The sequence below is a fragment of the Stomoxys calcitrans genome, chromosome 4, assembly GCF_963082655.1.
Source record: "Stomoxys calcitrans chromosome 4, idStoCalc2.1, whole genome shotgun sequence".
NCBI classification, from domain to species: domain Eukaryota; kingdom Metazoa; phylum Arthropoda; class Insecta; order Diptera; family Muscidae; genus Stomoxys; species Stomoxys calcitrans.
Window position 1 is genome coordinate 161,295,769 of NC_081555.1, and position 23,436 is coordinate 161,319,204.

A 23,436-nucleotide genomic window follows, 5' to 3' on the forward strand; every position below is an offset into this window, starting at 1 on the left:
ATTTTTTCTTTTCTTTTTACATGTTATTTTGATCAATCATGGGTAAAATCCATTTTTATACATTCCTTGACGGGCTTCATGTCCCGATGAAATCTGGAGTTATGCGTTGATAGAGACCATTTTGTTTTGAAGCTTTTATTGCATACGGCACACTCAAATTCTTTGCCCATTATTTTGGAGTGTTTTGAGGCTATGTGTCGTCTTAGGGCATTGGGAGAATTAAGTTTACGCTTGCATATTTTGCAAAGTAGATATTTTCCTGTAAGAAAAGAGAAAGAAATTTCAAATGAATAGAATTTTTAGAAAGATTGCTAGGTATTCCACTATCAAGTCACAAAAATAACTGGACAATTTTTTTTTAAGTTTGATTTATCGAAAAAACTTGGATCACCAAATTGCTTTGATCCCCCACATCTTAGACTTATCCAATATGTTGAAAGTCTCCATAAACGATCCAGCCGCTTATTTCGCTGCAAGCAATAGAAAGATATCCAACACCAACTATTCAGACGGATTTTTCACAACATGGACAGCGAAAGTACGCCCGCAGCCAAATGTAAGAGTCGATAGTGTAACAATTGCAACCATCCCAAAATTTTTGGTGTTACAATTGACAGCTTTTACAAGTCTTCCCAAAATATGACAAGTCAGGAGTATAATTAAGGTCTCCTATCGCTTCCCATTAAGACAAAGAAGGATTGTAGATTCTATATAAGACATTGTAAATCTTATTGTGAAATTTGAAATACAAAATTCAACAGTGGCTTATATTTATTAGACTTCTCAATGTGGGTGCAAAAGTTATCCAATTTTCACCGGATTGTGACGAAAGGGGGTTTACATATATACCCGAGGTGGTGGGTATCTAAAGTTCGGCCCGACCGAACTTAATGCCTTTTTACTTGTTTTTGTTAAGTTTTGCAAAAAACTTAACTTTTTTGATAGTATCCATCGGAAAAATATTAATCGATATTCAGTCAAAAAATTAAATATCGATAGTGCCATCGATATTTTGCCAGCTTTACTTTCGTATCGAATAGAACTTCATCTCGTATTTAATGATTGTTGTACCACTTTTATAGACAATTTAATGTAACATTTTTTACGAATTATGATCGATTTACACATTTGCGATCTTAAATTTCAAAAATCTTCGTTCAATAGAGAAATGCATAATTCACAATAGCGAGTTTACGAACGGTTTTTCTCGTTCACGTTTGCTGTAATCCGGCCCCAATATTTTGTAGTGTTTAAAAAAAGTAATCGCGAAAAACGTGTGTTTTCTACTGTGAAAAACGAACATAATACGAGCGTTGCCTTTTATATTTCGGGATTGTACGAACCGTGTGTTGCAGTCTGCCAACTGACAGCTCTATTTGTGTTTTTTTACAGTAACTTAAAAGATCAATCAATCGGTAAACAAAGCAAAGCTGTATTTATCGGGACGATAATTCGCTAACCGGCACCCATCTGCCGGTTAAGGTTTACAACTTCATCAAGTTCAACAACCTAACCAAACTCCTTCACAATCATTCGTGGCATGACCTGGAAGAATTATGCAACTTTTTGCACAGGAGCAAAATTGATATTTAAAACTGAGCAAGTCTTAAAGAAAATCCAACACACAAAGCTTCGAACGCACAAACCTCTAAAGACGAACATGTACACCCTCTACATGGCAACACACAGACTACAGCACAAACGCTGAAAACACCGATTAATCTGTAAATTACTTAGCACTGGTATATGAGTATCAACTGATACTCGTCCAAAAACATGGGGAAAATCAAAATACCCCAAATTCTTTTAACCAGAAGAATATCGATACTGTAAATTCAGAATGAGAAACCCGGTATTAGTGGGTTTGGCCGTTAGTAAAAAATAAAAACTCATATATTTGTTCAAGAAATTATTTCAATATACAAATTCAAAATTGTTTGGGGATTTTTTTATTCAAGCACGCTCACGCAGTAATCCAGGCGAGACCATCAGAAAAAATATTGTCAGCGGTAGGTGGGTTTGGTAGGTTTTGGTCGGATTTGGTAGGATTTTTCTTAAATTTTGGTAGGAAATAATTTTTTTGAGTGGCATCGCTGATCACAACTCGCGAGAGAGACACTTAAGAGAAATTCGCGACACTATGACAACTCACGAGACACTCACAACGAATATGAAATGTATTACCCCTGCATAACCAATCATTTGCTCCTTTTATGCATCTGTAGACAGAAATTGTTTCTACTTTTAGAACTGTTCTAGCCGATCGGCCCATAAATGAGTGTTTGGCAAGTAATTTAAAATTGGACATGCTCAAGGTAATCAACTTTCAAGTTCCATGGAAGAGGCTCTGGGCCCACTAGGGTCGCCAAATTTTAAATACTTATTGGAAAACAAGATTTCCAAGATTTTTCGATTTAGCAACACTCTACGACAGTCCAGATCATACTTTATAGGGCCCGGCACGGGATAGCTGTGAGCACCACACAAGCTGGAACAGTGAAGTCCGATCTGTGTGGTTTTCATTGCTGTTAAGATAAGCTTAGCTAAGAGCTACTGGGCGCGTCCACAGTTTGCGGATAGTGGAATGCTTCATCCGGAGTAGATGTAACTGCAGTCGCGGAGAATCAGCGGTATCGAGCAGAGTCTCAGTGAGAGGTCGGATGGCTCCGGCTCTTGCACAAATGCTGAATGCCTGCGATGCTCGATGTGTCAAGGCGAGTTATTGGCGCCTCTAAATATCCAATGGCACCCTGTTCCCGCGCCGATCGGTCCTTTATACCGGAACGAGTGTGCTCACCTACAGGAGCTTGACGAGGATCGCCACCTCCACTTGAAAATGTGGTTGCAACAACAACATACTTTATAAGGCCCGGCACGGGATAACTCTTCGACCAAAAAGTCGAAACTTTCAATGAAAGTTCGAGTAGAGAAAGCCATCTTGAAACTTGGCAACAGCAATTGAAAAAGATAGCAGTGCATATAGGCGTTTGTTAACCCAGACAGGTAAATCCATAATTATTCCCATTACTTGTATTTGCCTTACTGCGTTTTGTATTTTGTTTTGTATACAAACTTACAACAGTATTTAGGGAAAATCAGCATTTTGTTTATTTTGAATAATTTATAAATTAAATGAAATTAATTGTTCTTTTTTTATATTTTAATCCATGAAATACTAAATATATTTTTATATATACGTGTGTAGGTATGGTTGGTTATATATGCTTATAGAATTTCAAATTCTATTTAAAATTGGGGGAGGGGGGGATGGTGGAGCTTTGAAATGAATGCGGTCGGTCGGTCATACAGGTCCAACTTCACATGTTATTAACAACAAATTTACAAATTATAATATCTTAAAACATTGCAAATTTATTTACAACAATCTACCAACTGTTTGCATGTAATCCAAAATTAGTACAAATAAATTCCATGTTTTTTGTGTGTGGTTCTAAATGTGGCTGTTTGTTTTCAGTGATGCCAGGTGTGTGTGGGTCTGTAATTCTATACATAATTTCAAATTTGTATATAAAATGAATTTTGTTTGATTTTCTACTACTTCCCTAAGATAATGCTTATGTTTTAGATAGAGTTGGGGTTGAGTAGAAAGGTAATACGTTAAGTCTAGCTTAACTTTAGTTAAACAAAATTACCATATACGTAAGAATATATATGTATATATACATGTATACAATATACATCTATGTACTTCTTATGTTAGGCTTGGTAGGTAACTACTTAAGAAATGAATAACTTAAATTATCTAAAAAATATTCAGTTTTGGTTTCTTTATAATTATGTATGAATTACTACATTAACAATGTTGTCCAAAGGATTTTGTTTTTAGGAAACCATACAGTTTCCTAATGCCATGGCATTTTCTTTTATGGACTTATCTCTATGTATATAATCTGTGGGGAGATTTGTGATGTGTTTTGTGTGTGTGTGTGTATGTGAGTTGAGGTGCTTATGCAGGCATTGTTGCTAAAAATGTGGACGACTAGCTTCTTAATATGAAATATTTACATTCTTTGACTATTGATCAGTTTTCCGGTTTCAGGCCCAACTTTTGTTCATGGGAAATTCGTATGTGTTCGCGCAGACTATATTTGTTTTTGAAATTCTTATTGCAAAGTTCACATTTACGCGGTGGTTGCGGCGTATGCTGTGTTCGAATATGTCTCCAAAGATTAACCGTTGTTATGACCATTTTGCAAAATTGACATTCTGTCCATTTATTATTGGGTAAATCTAAAAATATACAGAATAAGAAAGAAAACAAATCAAGAACACAATCCAACTAACAACAACAACATGAACATGGACAACATCAACAAGATCAATGATCAATAACAAAAAATACTAAATTAAACAAAAAACTGTGATTTTACTTTTTGAAAGGTGGTTGGAGATTCACCAAAAACGGAAAGAAAGAAAAATTGAAGTTTTCATAACCAATTAATTTTTGAACAAAAAATCAATTATGGAGAAAGTTTCTATTAATGTAGTAGAGGGTGGGGTAGGTAGGGCAATAGTGGCCTCAGCACTCAGCGAACAGGGTGCTTCCTATTAAGGACCATGTTTGTATTCACAAAACTGTAAGACAATTTAGTAAAAGCCCACCAGCGACTTTTACACAACATTGGTACTACAGAATCTGGGATACGCATCACCATAGTACTCAATCCCATGACAGTCGGTTGTATGTACCGGATTGACCCGATGAATTTCTTCATCGGCAATGGCTGCCCCCTCAGTGTACCACACATTGCTACTATAGCAACAACCATAGTACTAGCTGGGATAGCTCTGAGCACCACACCGACTGAAACATTAAGGTACGATCTGGTGTTCAATCCCATGGCAGCCGATTGTACGTACCGGATTGACTCGATGAAGTCCTTCATCGACAAGGGCTGCCGCCCCAGTGTGGAACACACTGCTACAACAACAACAAGAACATCTGTGTGGTATTCATTGCTGTCACAAGAGGCTTAGCTGCGAGCTATAGCGCTTCAAGTTGCGGATAGCGGAATGCTCCATACGGGGTAGCTGTCGCGGACAATCAGCGGTATCGAGTGGAGAGTTTCAGTGAAAGGCCGGGCGGCTCCGATTCTTGCACAAATACTGAGTGCCTATGATGCCTGGTATGGCAAGGCGAGTTATTAACGCCTTTAAATAACCAATGGCCAGCTGTTCCCCCGGCGATCGGTCTTTTGGACCGGAACGAGCTTGCTCACTTACAGGAGCTTGACGAGGATCTCCACCTACCCATGAAAGTGTGACTACAACAACAACTAGCTGGACCGGTAAGCTTCACTACACCCAAAAATATCTTTTTGAAAATGGAGTTTGTTTAAATATTTTGAAGTTAGTCTTCAAATGATCAAAACATCCTTGGTGTCCTATTTTGTACCTGTTGCCAACATGTGTTCGAGTTTTTTTAGGGTGGGTGGTAAACCCACCTCAATTTTGGTATCAGACCTTTCGTTGTAGTAACGTATATTCCTAGTCGGCCTACATTTCCGATCTGGGGTTTTTTTTTGCGAAATTGTGGTAAGAGTGGGGGTCCACTCTTCCCCATCAAAATTTTAGCCATGAACATTCCACTAAGGAACAGGGGCAAACTTCACACATTTCAATGAGTGCAGTCCGATTTAAGTTTAAGCTCAATGATAAGGGGCCTCCTTTTTATAGCCGAATCCGAACGGCGTGCCGCAGTGCGACAACTCTTTGGAGAGAAGTTTTACATGGCATAGTACCTCACAAATGTTGACAGCATTAGAAGGGGAAAACCAGCGCCGAAAATTTTTTCTAATGGTCCCGCCAGGATTCGAACCCATGCATTCAGCGTTATAGGCGGATAATCTAACCTCTGCGCTACGGTGGCCCCCACTTTCCCATCGGATATCAAAAAATTAAGTATCCTATTCACATCTTACGCTGTTCGTAGTGTCTTCGACCAATAGAGCCAACCTCGTTTCCCTCAATTTCAACTAAATTACTTGCGGGGAGGAGCGCCCCGGTAGCTGAGTTGGTAGCAAGCTCGGATTACCAGTGCGGGGCCAATCCCATGGCAGCTGGTTGTACGTATCGGATTGACCCGATGGAGTCTTTCATCTGCAAGGGCTGCCGCCATAGTACACAACACACTGCCACAACAACAACATGGATTTCGAAGACTGCATAGCACAACAACTGCTCTGCATGCCATTATCGCAAACATTTGCCGTCGCATCAATCAGTCCAGGCCATGGGATGGTACGGTCCTCGTGGCACTGGACCTATTGAAGACATTTGACACGCTTAGCCATCCCAAACTATTTGAGGACATCGCCAATACGTTCCTCCACCCAGACCTGAAACGCTGGGTTACGAATAATCTGTGTGGTCGCCAATTATTTGTGGAATTTAGGGATAGAAAATCGAAACACCGTAGAGTGAAGCTGGGAGTTTCCCAAGGCGGGGTGACTGTTTAACCTCCACCTTTCTTCCATTCCACCCCCTCCAGGTGGCATAGAGATCGTATCATATGCGTACAATTGTACGATCATGGCATTAGGCCCCCACCCAGTTAGTTAAACATCTCCCTCAACGAACTTGCTGCTTATTTCGCTGCAAGAGATTTGAAGACATCTGACGCCAAATCTACAGCCATATTGTTCATTACAAATACGAGTCAGGTGAATAATGAAGAGCATGTAAAAGTAGATGGAAAACGATTCCCAAAATACTTGGTGTCACGGCTCTTACAAATTCACTTCACACGCCACAGCAATTTGCGATAAAGTCAAAAGTAGAAAAAAGGTTCTCAAGTCAATTGCCGACAGCACTTGGGATGCTGAGAAAGAAACCTTGCTGACCACGTACAAAGCAATTGGCCGGTCTGTGGTGAGTTGTGCAGCGCCAGTGTGGTCTTGTCAGCTCTGTGACACGCAATGGAAGAATATTCAGATCTGTCAGAATGCCGCCCTTTGAACTGCAATGGGCTGCCTCCTCAGTTCTCACGTGGACTACCTCCACAAAGATTCTACCCGTGCGAAGAGCGTAAGTTTCAGCGCTACAAGAGAGAACCTCTAGATCAAGCGGCGTATCAAGCGGGCATAGGCAGATACAGACGCCACAATTCCTACAGACCAAGGATTGATGCCAACGTGTAGGATGTATGTTCCGATTGTGACCAGAGACCTCACGTCACCTGTTTAACTGCCCAGCCAGACCCACTCGTCTCAGACCCAGATCCCTCATCTTAGTCGCAGAGTTCCTGGATCTGGATACTCAAAAGAATCAAGCAGACACACTGCTACAACAACAACCAGTACGGTGTCTCGTCACGGAATAACTATAAGCACCAAACAGTCTGGAATTTTCAGCTCTTATCACGAGAAGATTAGCTTGGAGCTGTTGCGCGTACGCCACAGGTTGCGGATAGTGGAAAATTTTATACAGAGTAGCTTGAACTGCAGTCGCCGACAATTAGCGTTACGGAATAACTATAAGCACCAAACAGGATGGAATTTTCAGCTCTTATCACGAGAAGATTAGCTGGGAGCTGCTGTACATCTGCCACAGGTTGCGGATAGTGGAAAACTTTATACGGAATAGCTTCAACTGCAGTCGTGGACAATTAGCAGTATCGAGTGGATAGTCTCAGTGAGATGCCTGGCGGCACCGGCTCTTGTTTAAAAACTCAGTGCCTATGATATTTGATATGACAGGGCGAGTTATTGATGCCTTTAGCACCAAAGACCAACCGGTCATTTTGACCGATATTTGCAATCCATTCGAAATTATTTTATTCTTTTATTTTAAAAAATGTGCCCTCAGATATTTGGACATTCATTTTAATGTCATATTTGTAATTTACTCCAAAATACCTTTCATTTGATCCCCATATAGCCATGACTGGCAAATTTCCCCATTTTGCGCAGTTTTTGAGGAGGTTTAAGGGGTGGAACGGTTTCGCATTTTTAGGACCACATTTTGTCATAACTTTCATTTGAGTTGCGTATTGACATCATAGTACAATGTGCCTATTTGGGGATTTTGGGGTCGAGGAGCCTTCCTTGGTACTTGGACCCAATCATAATGTTTATAGTGTTAAATAACCAATGCCTATCACGTTCCAGTGATAGGAATGAACTTGTTCACCTACAGGAGTTTGACGAGAATCACTACCTCCACATACAAATGTGGCTACAAAAACCAGTGCGGGATAGTGGTTTCGATACCCTCTAGACGCTTTGGCCTGTCGCTACTGTGGTATCACAATGGACAAAAACTGTCAAAATGAATCAAATTTTAGACTGCCACTACAACCTATTGTACTTTGCGCCAGAGACGCTTTCCATTACTACTTCTCCCGGACTAACCATACTACATGGGTTGAAACCAGCGATTAATGTGGTGTTCAACTTTATCTCCAGAAGCGGAGCTACGAGCTTACGTGCGCTTCTACAGGTTGCGGATAGTGGAGTCTCAGTGTGAGAGGACAGCCGGCACCGGCTTTTGTTTAAATACTGAGTGGTTTCGAGCGGCGGAAAGTCTCAGTGAGAGGCCGAGCGGTACCGGTTCTTGCATAAATAAAAGCCGGTTATTGTTGGTCCCTTTAAATAACCAATGGCCACCCTGTTCCCACAGTAATCGGTCGTATAGACCGAAATGAGCTTGCTCACCTGCAGGAGCTTGACGAGGATCGCCACCTCCACATGCAAATATGGCTACAACAACAACAACCTATAGATTTTAAGATTTTTTTTAATATTTCGTCGTTTAAATTCTTTTGAAGCTTTACTGTTTGAATTCCTTACTTGAATAAAAGTTAGATGCACCTTCTCGAACATAAGGTATCAAAACATCAAAAATGCGAAAAAATTGTTCCAAATTGATCACAACACACATTTAGCAAAGAAAAGAAAACTACATCAAATAATCAACAACAATGAACAAAATTTCAAAAAACAAAAATAAATCACTGGCAATTACTTTGGAGACATATTCGTTGTTAAACATAAACTGTTAACTTTATCAAGTCCACACTACTTTGAAATGATATATTTGACAATCAAAAAAGTGTTACAAATGATACGTTAATATAAAAATTATAAATAATCAGCTAATAATAAATGATAAGGTAAAAATAGCGAAACGTACCTGTTGTACTCCCTCCTTTATTATCGGATTTAAGTAGAGCATTCGAACTGGAATTTGTGTCATCCAAGGGATGTGGTGCACCACTGCCCGCTGTTTGATTTAAAAGACGTCCTAGGCAAGAATTTAAATGGAAAATTTTAATATTTTTTTACATTTAATTCTATCAAATATTTGACATACCCATTTCTATAGTGATTTCAGCATTATCCGAGTGCTGATATTTCTCTTCGATTTCGGATTCAGTTAATATCTCATATTCGGATGTGTATTGCGTTACATTTTGCCCGCCATTTCCAGAATCTTGATTATTGACTGGCGTTCCACCACCATCAGAGAGACGATCATCCACATCACCAACTATGTACTCAGGTATATCCATTTTTATGGCACCCCTTAGCAGGTTAATATCAGCAGCTGTAAGAAATGGTTGCACATATAGATTATCATATGATTTAAAAGGCAATGATAAAAAGTTGGCAGTGGTTTCTGATTTTGTTGGGCTATTTATTGATATCGGGATTTGTGTGTCTACATTCCATTAGACCTGATTGGGGTGTGGAGCCTCCTAGACATGGCCCAAATTGAAATTCCATACTCATAAAAGTATGAGTATGGCGAATGCTCCAACCAAATTTACGTCTATGTAAAAATTTCATCTTGATAAAACTTATTCGAAAATTTACTATTTTTAGGGTCGTGTTATCAACTCTATCGAATTCTAATATAATACCATTTCTCAAAGGATAATATAAAAACTTGAGCTTACTCTTAACTATAGTTTGTTCATCAACAGTTTCTGTGGTGTAAATATTATCATCATCATCTGAAAAAGTGATTTTTCTTTTTTTCATGGTGCCCGCCGTTGTGGTGGCAGCGGCAGGAAGTGTTACAATACTGGTGCCTAAGGTGCCCGTTTGAGTGGTCACTTGAACTGGCTGGTTTTGCGTTTGTTGTTGCTGCTGCTGATGCGGTTGGGGGGCATGAGTGTGCTGTAACTGTATATGTTGCTGCTGGTGACCAGTCCCCGTTGCTGTGGTAACTTGGTGTGTGGTCACTTGATGTGTATTACCGGTGGACTGAGTATTCTGATGGATTTGTATGTGCTGTACTTGCGTTTGAATATGGTGGTGTTGATGCTGTGAGGGATTTTGTACAGTGGTTTGTGTTTGCAGGGCAGGCATTTGCAATTGTTGTGTTGTGGGCTGCAGGAGTGGTATGTCGATGGTTTGTTGCGTCGCCGTTGCGTTGTCATTTACAGCACGTATAGTACTGGGTATGGACTTTAGCAGCTTTTCATCGTCAATCACAGGTGTTGGCGGCTTGGGCTTTTCCTTTTCTTCAGCCGTTAAGCCTTGGACTGCCAGCAGTTCTGCCGTTTGCAAGAATGATTGCAATGCCTCTTGTTGGACATTAACTTCGCCCTATGACAAATGTAGAGATAGATGGTGTGTTAGTTTAGTCAGCAGTAACCAAGACTCCCCCCCTTAAACTTACCTGGTACATAAACTCTATTATTGAATTGAGATCCTCGAATTTTATAAACTTAAAAATTATCACCGGATGCGGGTGGGGATTTTCTGTGAAAATCTCCTTAAAATAAGAACTACATGCTGATAATACCACTTTGTGAGCCTTTATTTTTCGTCCATCACATAAAAGGCTAACATCGACAAAATCATCGTTGACCCGATGATTATCCAACGCATAGGTGAGATGTCGAAAATAGTTATTCCATCTAAGGGAATATTGCTGTGGAGCTGCCATTGCAAAGATTTTTTTTGCTAAGCCTTTCCAAAAATCAACCTCTTTTTTCACATTTCTTTTTTAATCGGCACAAAAGTAATTCAATTTCATACACCACCAAAGCAAGGCTACATAAGACCTTTCCTCTCAAGAGCTTTACACACAAACAACTATAACTTTGTTATTTGTTAACATATAGAATGGAATAAAATGTTAAAATTCTAATATGCCCGTAATGATATCCTTTTTGTTATTTTAATTGCCTTTAAATATTTATTATTGTATTTTTGTTGTTTTTTGCAAGAAAGAAAATATATGTCTATGTACGCTTGGACCAGGTATGATTAATTTAGTAGTGCGTACCTGGAATGTACAATTTTCATCACTATGCCAATTGTAGGGGGTAGTTCTTAATTGGCAGACTGCAACGTTAACGTCTGGCAAAAAAATATTTTCATAAAGCGCAGTGTGAACCTCTTGCGAATTTTTTGGTTGCAGCAATGGCGAAACAATTAAAGGTGGTCTCATTTTGTCAACAACCGCAAATCATATGGAGCAATCTGCCATCAAGCTGATCGACGTGTTGCCAATACACACAAATAAATGTGTGTGCGTATGTGCTTACATGTGTGTAAATGAGCAGAGAATATGCGAATGCAAACAAAAATCTGACGTCTTAATACCGTCAAACCTGGCCGGCTGTTAACAGCTGTTGGCGTGAGACCACCTTTTTAAATCCGCCTTGGGTTGCAGCCCATACATTTATTTCGCCACTGAAAAATAGTTGTGTAGAATGCAAGATGGCAATAAACATCGATTAATAATTTTGGCCGAGTTTTAATCATTTTAATTATTTTTTTTTGCGTGGCATAATAGGCATTGCGTGACATAATAGGCAATGGACAATTTTTTGTCAATAAAAATTTGCAAATGACTAAATAACTTCTGCGAGAAAAAAAACAACGAGAAGAAATTTGCAATCTTTCATTTAAAAAACTCTCCAAATGTGTTTCGCTCTCTATCTTTTACTTAAAAAACGAACGACTTTCCGTAAAAGTTAGTGCAAATTTTTGAGTACGCGAACACTCTAATTACTGCGAACACTCTAATTAATGCGATATCTTTTAAAAAACCAAAATTGTCAACAGGATGTTTATCCTCATGATAAATTAATGTTCCGGTTAGCTTTCATGAACTCTATTTTTTCTACGAGAAACCCGCCCTAAGTTAATATTTGTACATTTACAGCAGAAACTATGATAGAGAGTACCCAAGATTCGGCCTAAATGACAAGATGGCGGATTCTACGGATTCTAGACGAGCTCAATGATCGGACCACTATGGGTTGTTATACAAATGGGATGACGTTATTAATGAGCCATGAACCCGAGCATAAACTATAAAATGAAAAAGTCCACAAATCATTTGAAGTATTTTTTATTATTAATTTTTTTTTCTTGAAAAACATCATAACAAAAAGTTGATTTAATTGATACGTGAAACCATAGATCCCAACAAATATCGAACGAGGTAAAACGTTCCCATAAATTGAAGGTAATAATGTACTACTTGAAAAATGCGCATACGTAACCGGGCACCTGGGGAGGCCTCAGGATTTTCTTTGAGTAAAAATTCTTTTCCACCTTTGAGAGCATTTTTGTAATACTCTATATGATCAGCATCACAAAAATCCATGAATTTGAAATCAGACCTTAAAAGAATTTTTAAAGGAAATGGGAGATAATTTATGCGACGCAATATCTGGATTGGAATAGTAAATATTTTGTCAAAAAAATATGCAGGCAGGGCTGCAAAGAGCACTTATTATAAGAAAATCAGCTGATTTTATGAACAATATACAAAACAACTTGATTGCTTAAAAAAAACGAACAAAAATTGCAAATTCATGTGTCTGGCTGATAATCTCAAAGAACAAAATTTATTGTTATGGTCAGGATACACCAATAGAACGTGGCGTCAATTTGCCCAAATCAAAAAGTGGAAGGTGTTAAAGTATGCCAATTGATAAACCCCTCAAATGTCAATAGATGAAGGAAAGGATAAAAACTAAATGTTAAGAAAGAACAAATCGACAACTTTAATAGCGAATGCTGTCAAAAATTCACTTTCCTCTATCTTTTATGAGTGTGTTCTGTGTTTTGGTACAAACTAACAGGATATTGAAAAAATGTCTTTTAAAAACTTACCATTCCTTGTTGATTAGCAAAGTCTCCAATGACTTTAATTTCTTATTATCGAAGGCCCATTCGTTGTTTAAGAATACATCGAGAACCTGAGCATTCGAAACTATTCTTCTTTGGAGTCTTAGTAAACTGAGCAAAAGGAGATTATGGAATTAACAAATATTAAATGAAATCTTAATCAAAGTAGATAAATGACATATGAACTAAAAAAAAAAATGCTAAGTTCGGCCGCACCGAATCATTGGCACCCATCACCATGGATTCTGAAAAAAATATATGCATATTATTTTAATTGGGATTGGATGGAAGAAATCAAATCAGGTAATATTGTTGTTGTTCTGGCAGTGTGTTGTACACTGAGGCCGTAGACCTTGCCGATGAAAAACTCCATCGGTCCAATTTGATACGTACAATCATTGGGTAAGCGGTACGTACAAACATTGGGTATGCGGGATTGAAATCAGGTAATGATTGCCACATGTACTCAAAAATTCGAATCGGGGGAACGATAGACCTATCAAGCTCGAGTTGACCAACATAAACGCCCCTTGTGAGCCCCTGGACTTTCTGGGGTCTTTATTGCATACTTATTGGAAACCAATGAGTGCAGTCCGATTCAAGTTTAAGATCAATGATAACGAGCCTCCTTTTTATAGCCGAGTCCGAACGGTGTGCCACAGTGCGACACCTCTTTGGAGAGAACTTTTACATGGCGTAGTACCTCACAAATGTTGCCACCATCAAGAGGGGAAAACCACCGCTGAACATTTTTCTGATGACCTCACCAGGTTCGAACTCAGGCATTCAGCGCCATAGGCGGACATGCTAATCTCTGCGCGAAGGTGGCCTCAAAAATCTCGTGTACAATTTTTGAAATCGTTGGAAATTTTTACGTAAGATAGGTTCTTTCAACATTTCGTAGATGCACACGAAAATGTTGATTTTTGCCACCTGTTTCATATGTCCGCGCCACTATGCGACGTTCAAAGTTGGATGTAGTGCTTTCTAAGGAATGGTCCTAGCATGAAATTTATAAACTAAGTATATAATTATATGTAGGTTAGGTTAGGTTTAAATGGCAGTCTGCCTCAGACCCACTTAGACGTTTTCGTCCATTGTGATACCACAGCAGCAGAAAAAAGAAGATTAAATGGCTGCCTGGCTGTATGAGAAGATATTTATGCCAATCGTCATTATGGCATTATATCTTAGAAATTCCACAACTTCCTTAATTGCAAAGATCTCCGCTTGATACACACTGCAGTGATACCAGGGATATCGTAGTTCCAATCGGTTCTATCAGGAATAGTGGTACAGTAACTTTTATCAAAAAGCGGCTCAGGTAGGGTGTAATCCACACTGCATGGAACATCGGATATTGTATCAAGGATAGCACAGTGTCCGTAACTGCCATATGAGCAAAGAGAAAGCTCCCTTAGCCTCACGGCAGTGTTCGCAGCAATTTGTCTAACCACAATGTTCAGAGCCATTAGATGTAACATTAAATTCAATGCATCAGATGGTCTCATCCTTAGTGCGGCTGTGATGCACAAACAAGCCTTCTTTCGGTTGAGTATTAAACAGTAGGTAGATTTTTGAAGAGCCGTCCACCAGACCACAACACCATATAACATTATAGGTCTGACAACTATGTCCAGAAAAACACCCAAGTATTTTGCGCTTTCTGTGAATGGAACATTCTCTCCTCCCAAGGAGACAGGTGCCACTGTAGATAACTTGTAACTCCTGCTGAAAAGAACTACTTGTGTCTTGCACGGATTTAAACCTAGACCACTTTCGGCAGCCCACTTCGCTGTTGCACGTGGAGCTTCTTGATGTATATCTTTTAGAGTGCTGGGAAACTTTCCCCTAACCGCAATTGCCACGCCATCAGCATACGCCTACCATTTTTACACAATCTTCTTCCAGAGATAATAATATATTCTTACTGGCTATATTCCAAAGTAGAGGAGACAGTACTCCTCCTTTTGGTGTTTCTCTGCTGACTCAAAACACTTTGACTCTCTTGGTGGATCATGATTTCTGATATGCCATGTATCTTCATCAACACCTTTGTCAAAATGATTAGGGTGACCTACATACCCAAAGACTATTGAGTACGGTGTAAAGCACGCTTTTGTTTTGAACAACACCATTGCCGGACAATGTAGACATCACCATTGCCGGACAATGTAGACTTGAAGAAGTCTACCGCTTTGCTGTCACTGGTTAGAACAGACGTCTCAGTCATTGTGTCTGTAATGAGAGGGGTATCGTCATGACATTTTATGTCGATCTAGCCAGTCCGTCCGTCTGTCTGTACCACGCTTACTTTCGAAGGAGTAAAGCAAGCCGCTTGAAATTTTGCACAAATACTTCTTATAGGTATAGGTCGGTTGTGATTATAAATGGGCCATATCAGTCCATGTTTTGATACAGCTGCCATATAAACGGATCTTAGATCTTCACTTCTTGAGCCCCTATAGGGCGCAATTTTCATCCAATTTGGCTGAAATTTTGCATGAGTTGTTTTGTTGTGATTTTCAACAACTAGTCCAGTCCTGATATAGTTGTCATATAAACCGATCTTAGATCTTCACTTCTTGAGCCCCTACAGGGCGCAATTTTCATCAGATTTGGCTGAAATTTTGCATGAAGTGTTTCGTCATGACGTACAGGGTGGCTGATGAAAGCCGCTACCAAAAAAAAATGTAATAACTTTTTTTCTATTTAATAATAATAATTTAATAATTAATTTAATTAATTAATTAATTAATTTAATTAATAATAATTTAATAATTAATTTAATAATTTAATTTAACATGAATAAAAGAAAAATGTATTCCATACACCGAAAAAAAAATGTAGCAATATTCATCATTGTAGCAATATTCATCAGCCACCCTGTACAACAACTGTGCCAGTTATGGTGGAAATCGGTCCATAACCTGATATAGCTGTCATATAAACCGATCTTAGATCTTCACTTCTTGCATGAAATTTTGCATAAAGTGTTTCGTCATGACTTCCAACAATTGTGCCAAATATGGTTTAAATCGGTTTATAATTTGATATAGCTGCCATATAAACCGGTCTGGGATCTTGACTTCTTGCAATCTGTATCGGTCTCTAGCCTAATACAGCTCCCATATAAAACGATCTACCTATTTTACTTTTTGAGACCCTAAAGGGCGCAATTCTTATTCGATTTGGCTGAAATTTTACACAATGACTTCTACTATGGTCTCCAACATTCATTCCATTATGGTCCGAATCGGACCATAACTTGATATAGCTCCAATAGCATATCAATTCTCTTCTTTTATCCTCTCCTTTCCTTTGTTTGCCTTAAAAGAGCCAACAGGAAAAGAACTCGACAAATGCGAACCATGGTGGAGGGTATATAAGATTCGGCCCAGCCGAACTTAACACGCTTTTTCTTGTTATAAATCCAAAGTTTCTAAATAGCGCATATTCAGAAACAAAAAAAAAAACGCAGGCAATACTTAAATTGGAATTTCTAATACAAATGACCTCTTCGAAATACTTTCCCCTACAATGTATAATTTAAATGAGAAAAACTACTTACACAGGAGGGTGTTGAGCCAGGCGTATTAGACAATCGAGCAAAATTGACGGAATGATTTGCAGTGTAATAAACTTCGAGAGAAAGTAGATCAACATTAATTGAAAACGCAAATTTGTAGGTATATTCGTTAGAATGGATAAATTTTGGCTTTTACCACAATCGCAATCTATGACAATTTCTAAGAACCATAGGCGTAATATCAAACTTTCGGAATTTGGCTTAATATTGGTCGAAAAACAAAAGCTTGTCATCAAAAGCCGGAAGCTCGATTTTGATTTAAGACCAATGGTTTCGTTGCAAAAGTTCTTAAAATTTATCTGAGATTACGATTTTGATGACCGCTAATTGGGTATTTTTTGGCCCTTACAAATTGACCCACTCTCATATACATATGTATGATTTGGAACTTACTCGAAAGTAGTGCCACACAGGGAATTGTGTAATGCCACCTTCCGGCAGCCATATGCATTTCTCTAGGGGATTTTCGATCACCAGTTCTTTGCCCAGACATACAATGTCATTGGTAGTCAAGTATCTTTTGTCTGAACTGCAGCAATTAAAGACGGGTACCTCATCAGTGTCCACAGCTTGATTTGTGGCATGTTGAGCTGCACTAAACGCGGAAACTATAAGGGACTTGGCACACATATCGACAGGTACAAAATCATGAATCGCATCCGGATTGCAGCAATGGGTGCGTAGTACGCCAGCACCACAGGCCACTAGCAAAGCTGCAGGACCATTGAAATTATCAATCCAGCCAGGGAAAGGTTCTTCAAAAGAGCTAACCACTGAAATATGCAAGGCAATGAGACTAAAATTAAAATGATTAAAGGATTAACTTCTTACCTATGGATGGTCGAAGTATAGCAACTGGAATTTTATGGCGACTTTCTTCAATTATATGCTCTCCTAGACTCTTTGTAAACGTATATGTATTGGGATGTTTTGGGGCATATTTGGGAAAAAGGATATTCAATGTCTCTATATCGTAGGTCTCAGCCAACTTGATGGTTGTCCGCCAGTCCGCATATGGAGGATATATCTGAAATAAATTGAATTTGTCATATATTATTTGACAGCAAAAACAAGTAAAAAGTCATTAAGTGCGGCCGGGTATATATGTAAACCACCTTTCGTCAAAATCCGATGAAAAACGCATACCTTCTGCCCCATAGCAGCTATATCGAAATATGTTCCGATTTGGACCAAATACTAATAAGTACAAGTCATTGTTCAATTATGTATAAAAAATACTGGTCTTTTTAGTAGCTATATCTAAAAATAAACCGATCTGAAGCATATACGACACGTATGTCGAAAAGCCTTACACAAGTCACTGTGTCAAATTTCAGTGAAATCGGATTATTAATGCGCCTTTTATGGGGCCAAGACTTTAAATCGAGATATCGGTCTATATGGCAGCTATATCCAAATCTGGACCGATTTGAGCCAAGTTGCAAAAAAAAGTCGAAGAGCCTAACACAACTCACTATGCCAAATTTCAGCGACTTCGGACAATAAATGCGCCTTTTATGGCCTCAAAACCTTTAATCGAGAGATCGGTCTATATGGTAGCTATATCCAAATCTGGACCGATCTGAGCCAAATTGAAGAAGAATGTCGAAGGGCCTGACACAACTCACTGTCCCGAATTTTGGCGACATCGGATTATAAATGCGCCTTTTACGGGCCCAAGACCATAAATCGAGAGCTCGGTCTATATGGCAGCTATATTCAAATCTAAACCGATCTGAGCCCAATTGATAAAGGATGTCGAAGGGCCTGACACAACTCACTGTCCCAAATTTCGGCAAAATCGGATAATAAATGTGGCTTTTATGGGCCTAAGGCCCTAAATAGGAGGATCGGTCTGTATGGCAGCTATATCCAAATCTGAACCGATCTGTTCCATATTGCAGATGTATGTCGAGAGGCTTAACTTAATCCATTGTCCCAAATTTCGGCAAAATTGGCTAATACATGTGGCTTTTATGGGCCTAAGACCGTAGATCGGCGGATCGGTCCATGTGGCAGCTATATCCAAATCTGGACCGGTCTGGGCCAAATTGAAAAAGGATGTCGAAGGGCCTAACACAACTCACTGTCCCAAATTTCGGTAAAATCGAACAACAAATACACCTTTAATGGGCCCAAAACCTTAAATCAAGAGATCGGTCTATATGGCAGCTATGTCCAAATCTAAACCAATCTGTGTCATATTGCAGAAGTATGTTGAAGGGCCTAACATAACTCGCTGTCCCAAATTTCAGCAAAATCGGACAAGAAATGCGCCTTTTATGGGCCCAAAATCAAGAGATCGGTCTATATGACAGCTTTATCCAAATCTGAACCGATCTGAGCCAAATTGAAAAAGGATGTCGAGGGGCTTAACTTAACCCACTTTATGGCTTTTATGGGCCTAAGACTCTAAATCGGCGGATCGGTCCATGTGGACCGATCTGGATCAAATTGAAGAAGGATGTCGAGTAAAATTGCAAATTTTGCCCAAGAACATTCCACTAAGGAACAGGATCAAACTTCTCACATATCAATGAGTACAGTCCGATTTAAGTTTTAAGCCCAATGATAAGGGGCCTCCTTTTTATAGCCGAGTCCGAACGGCGAACCGCAGTGCGGCACCTCTTTGGAGAGAAGTTTCACATGGTATAGTACCTCACAAATGTTGCCAGCATTAGGAGGGGAAAACCACCGCTGGAAATTTTTTCTGATGGTCTGGCCAGGATTCGAACCCATGCCTTGGTGGAGAGTGTTGACTATTTGGGTCCATAGTTTACATTTTGGAAGCTATTACCAAATTTTTCATTTTACACGTTTTCGATCACTGTGCGGTACTTTTTAAGATTTTAAAAAAAGAGTTTCCTTCATATTCACAACTCTTCTTCTACTCACCTTTTCCTCCAGCACATTTAAATCCGGATGGGCATATGTGGTCGACACATGCATAAATATTTTCAAATTAGCCAATCCTTCGGCAATTTTTACCAACTCATGGGTGCCACGAGTATTAAGCAAAATCGAGGTTCTCAAATTATCATCAAAACGCACAGTGGCTGCCACATGGAAAATAATGGAAACATTGCGTAACATCTCCAAATTTGCCGATGAAATTCCCAATTTAAGTTCTTGGCAATCGCCATCAATGGCAATGATTTTCTTCAAAGACTCCGGTTGTTCTCTGCGTACGCGTCGAAAAAGGGGTATGGCCAGAATCTCATTCAAACGTTCTTGGGCATTTTTATTTTTTTTATTACGTAGTAAAACATAGATTTTGCCAACATTCGGTAGAGAGCGTACAATTTTCTCCAGAAGGACTTTACCAATAAATCCTAGAATAAAGAGCAACGTTTAAAAAAATGCCGGCTCAAGATATAAATATGGGTTTTTGTGATCTGACCTGATCCTCCAGTTATGAAAATGTCTTGATCCTTGTAAAAATTTACCAAAGACATTTTTGGGCTTTCCCAATTGAATTGCTTCACAGTCGTTTGAAAACTAATAGTACTACTTACCTGAGGTTATTGCCAGAAGGCCAAATGGACATAGTTCTCTGTGGGCATGTAATTAATTTTTTATTCTTGGATAAATTTGCAGACTGTTGGTTGTGTAACTCACACGGGGACTACGTAAATGGTATAAGGTTTGTAAGCTATTCAAATTTTATTTGATTTTCATTTTACACTCATTGGAATTAGATGTCATAGTCGAGGCATGATATTTGGCGCAAACAGCTTACGCATGGAAAATTTTTCTATTTTAATCAACAAAAGTGTTTGTCTTTTAGTTGTTTCAGTGTCAAAAAACTGTGTAGTTTTTTGAAATACAAATTATGGTTGGGTAAGGAATTTTAATATATTGTAATACACAAATCTACAAATAGTTTTTATTTCTAATTAAGAACAATTTTCTTTTAATCCAAAAAAATATTAAGTAAAATCTTCCCCCCGCAAACGAAAGGCTATATTAGTAGAAAGGGTAATTTCTTTCAGTACACTCTCCCAAAGGAGAGGGTAGTTTTAGCACAATTTTCCAAATGAAAGGATAGTTTCAGTACTATTTTCCCAAAGGAAATACTAATTTAGTACTATTTTCCATAAAAAGGGTAGTTTTCTAACACTTTTCCAAAAAAGGGTAGTTTTGTAACACTTTTCCAAACCAGGGTAGTTTTGTTACACTTTTCCAAAGGAAAGGGTAGCTATTTTCAAAAGCAAATAGTAGTTTATGAATACTTTCCCAAGGAAAGAGTAGTTTTAAAACTATTTTCCCAAGAAAAGGGTGGTTGTGGTACTATTTTCCAAGGGCAAGGCTAGTTTTAGAATTATTTTTAAAAATAAAAGGTTTTTTAATACCATTGCCAAACAAAAGGTGGTTTTAGTACTCTCTCTCTCAAAAGGAAAAGGTTAGTTTTAATACCCTCTCTAAAAAAAAAACGATATCTTCAGTACCATATCCAAAACAAAAAGAAGCTGTTGTACCATTTTTCAAAGGAAAGGATAGTTTTAGTACAATTTTCCAAAGGATAATCTAGTTTTAGTATACTTTCCCAAAGGAAAGAGTAGTTTATAAACATTCCAAAGCAAAGGGTAGTTTTAGTACACTTTCCCAAAAGTAAGAGTAGTCTTAGTACACTTTCACAAAAGTAAAAGTAGTTTTAGCACACTTTCCCAAAGGGTAGTTTTAATACACTTTGCCAAAGGTAAAGGTACTTAAAGTACACTTTTCCAAACAAAAGGGTAGTTTAAGTACACTCTCCCAAAGGAAAGGGTACTTTAAGTATACTTTCCTAAGGGAAAGGGTACTTTTATTACACTTTTCCAAGAGAAACAGCAGTTTTACCACATTCCCAAAGGACAGAGTAGTTTTAACACATTTCCAATAGAACGGGCAGTTTTAGTACACTTTCCCAAAGTAAAGGGTAGTTTTAGTACCCTTTTCTAAAAGAAAGTGTAGTTTTAGTTCCCTTTTCCAAACGAAAGCGTAGTTTTAGTACCCTTTCAAAAATGAAAACATAGTTTTAGTGAACTTTCCCACAGGAAAGGATAGTTTTAGTACGCTTCCCAAAGGAAAGGATAGTTTTAGTACGCTTTCCCAAAGGATAAGGTAGTTTTAGTATCAGTTCCCAAAGGAAAAGTTATTTTTAGTAACCTTTACCAAAGGAAAGGATAGTTTTTTCCTTCCCTAAGGAAAGCATAGTTTTAGTACCCTTTCCTAAAAGAAAGTGTAGTTTTAGTACCATTTCCCAAACAAAAGGGTAGTTTTAGTACCCTTTCCCAAATGAAAAGGTAGTTTTAGTATGCTTTCCCAAAGGAATGGATAGTTTTTCTCAAAGGAACGGGTAGTTTTAGTAACCTTTCCCAAAGGAAAAGGTAGTTTTAGTATGCTTTCCCAAAGGAAAAGGTAGGTTTAGTACACTTTCCCAAAGGAAAGGCTAGTTTTAGTACACTTTCCCAAAGGAAAGGGTAATTTTAATGTCGGTTTCCCAAAGGAAACGGAAGTTAAAGTACACTTTCCCGAAGGAAAAGGTAGTTTACGTAGCCTTTCAGAAAGGAAATCGTAGTTTTACTACCCTTTCCCAAAAAAGGATAGTTTTAGTACCCGTTCTCAATGGAATGGGTATATTTTGTACCCTTTCCGAAAGTTAGTTTGTGTACCCTTTTCTAAAAGAAAGGATAGCTTATGTACCCTTTTCTAAAAGAAAGGGTACTTTATGTACCCTTCGCCAAAGGAAAGGGTAGTTTTTTTTATTTTTAGTATCCTTTCCCTGAGGAAAGGGTAGTTTTATTACCCTTTTCCGGATGGAAGGGTAGTTTTAGTACCCTTTTCCGGATGGAAGGGTAGTTTTAGTACCCTTTCCCTGAGAAAAGGTTTTTTTTAGTACCTTTTCCTTAAGAAAAGTGTGGTTTTAGTACCATTTCCCAAAAGAAAGGGTAGTTTTGTACTCTTACCCAAAGAAAAGGGTAGTTTTAGTACTTTTTCCCAAGTGAAAGGATAGTTTTAGTACCCCTTCCCAAATGAAAGGATAGTTTTAGTACCCCTTCCCAAAGCAAACGATAGTTTTAGTTCCCTTTCCCAATGGAAAGGATAGTTTTAGTACCCCTTCCCAAAGTAAAATGAAGTTTTAGTATCAGATCCCAAAGAATTGGTATTTTTAGTACCCTTTTCCATAGGAAAGGGTAGTTTTAGTGCCCTTTCCCACAGGAAAGGGAAGTTTTGAAACAATTTCCCAAAGGAAAGGGTTGTTGTAGTACGCTTTCCCAAAGGAAAATGTTGGTTTAGTACACATTCCGAAAGGAAAGGCTAGTTTTAGTACACTTTCCCAAAGGGAAATTTTAGTGTCGGTTTTCCAAAGGAAACGGAAGTTTAAGTACACTTTTCCAGAGGAAAAGGTAGTTTAAGTAGCCTTTCAGAAAGGAAAGTGTAGTTTTACTACCCTTTCTCAAAAAAGGATAGTTTTAGTACCCGTTCCCAAAGGAAAGGGTAGCTTTTGTACACTTTCCAAAAGGAAAGGATAGTTTGGGTATCCTTTCCCAAAGGAAATGGTAGTTTGTGTACCCTTTTCCAAGGGAAAGGGTAGCTTTTGTACCCTTTGCCAAAGGAAAGGGGAGCTTTTTCAGCCTTTCCCAAAGGAAGTAGTAGTTTTTGTACCCTTTTCAAAGAAGAGAGTAGTTTTAGTACACTGACCCAATAGTAAGATTAGCTTTAGTACACTGCCCAGAAAGTAATAAT

The 23,436-nt window shown here is 38.5% G+C and overlaps 2 protein-coding genes across 4 annotated transcripts; both read right to left on the bottom strand.

The window, feature by feature from the left end:
• Window positions 1-14: 14 nt before the first annotated feature.
• LOC106085491 (modifier of mdg4) lies at window positions 15-11,242 on the bottom strand. 3 transcript variants are annotated; one of them, XM_013249764.2, is made up of 6 exons: window positions 10,648-11,242; window positions 9,920-10,574; window positions 9,334-9,567; window positions 9,154-9,264; window positions 4,027-4,251; window positions 172-259 (listed from the first exon to the last, which is right to left on the bottom strand). In XM_013249764.2, exons 1-5 carry the CDS (start codon window positions 10,915-10,917, stop codon window positions 4,043-4,045), a joined length of 1,479 nt encoding a protein of 492 aa, XP_013105218.2. In that variant the 5' UTR covers window positions 10,918-11,242; the 3' UTR covers window positions 172-259; window positions 4,027-4,042. The 3 variants fall into 3 exon arrangements, with proteins under 3 accessions (XP_013105216.2, XP_013105218.2, XP_013105217.2); XM_013249762.2 differs by lacking the exon at window positions 4,027-4,251 and having other exon boundaries at window positions 15-259; XM_013249763.2 differs by lacking the exon at window positions 172-259 and having other exon boundaries at window positions 3,085-4,251.
• Window positions 11,243-12,317: 1,075 nt separating this feature from the next.
• Window positions 12,318-20,213, bottom strand: LOC106085481 (putative fatty acyl-CoA reductase CG5065). Its single transcript, XM_013249746.2, has 7 exons — window positions 20,108-20,213; window positions 19,603-20,039; window positions 17,539-17,734; window positions 17,101-17,480; window positions 16,690-16,760; window positions 13,104-13,229; window positions 12,318-12,607 (listed from the first exon to the last, which is right to left on the bottom strand). The coding sequence occupies exons 1-7, from the start codon at window positions 20,160-20,162 to the stop codon at window positions 12,382-12,384; spliced, it is 1,491 nt and encodes a 496-aa protein (XP_013105200.2). The 5' UTR covers window positions 20,163-20,213; the 3' UTR covers window positions 12,318-12,381.
• Between the last annotated feature and the right edge of the window lie 3,223 nt (window positions 20,214-23,436).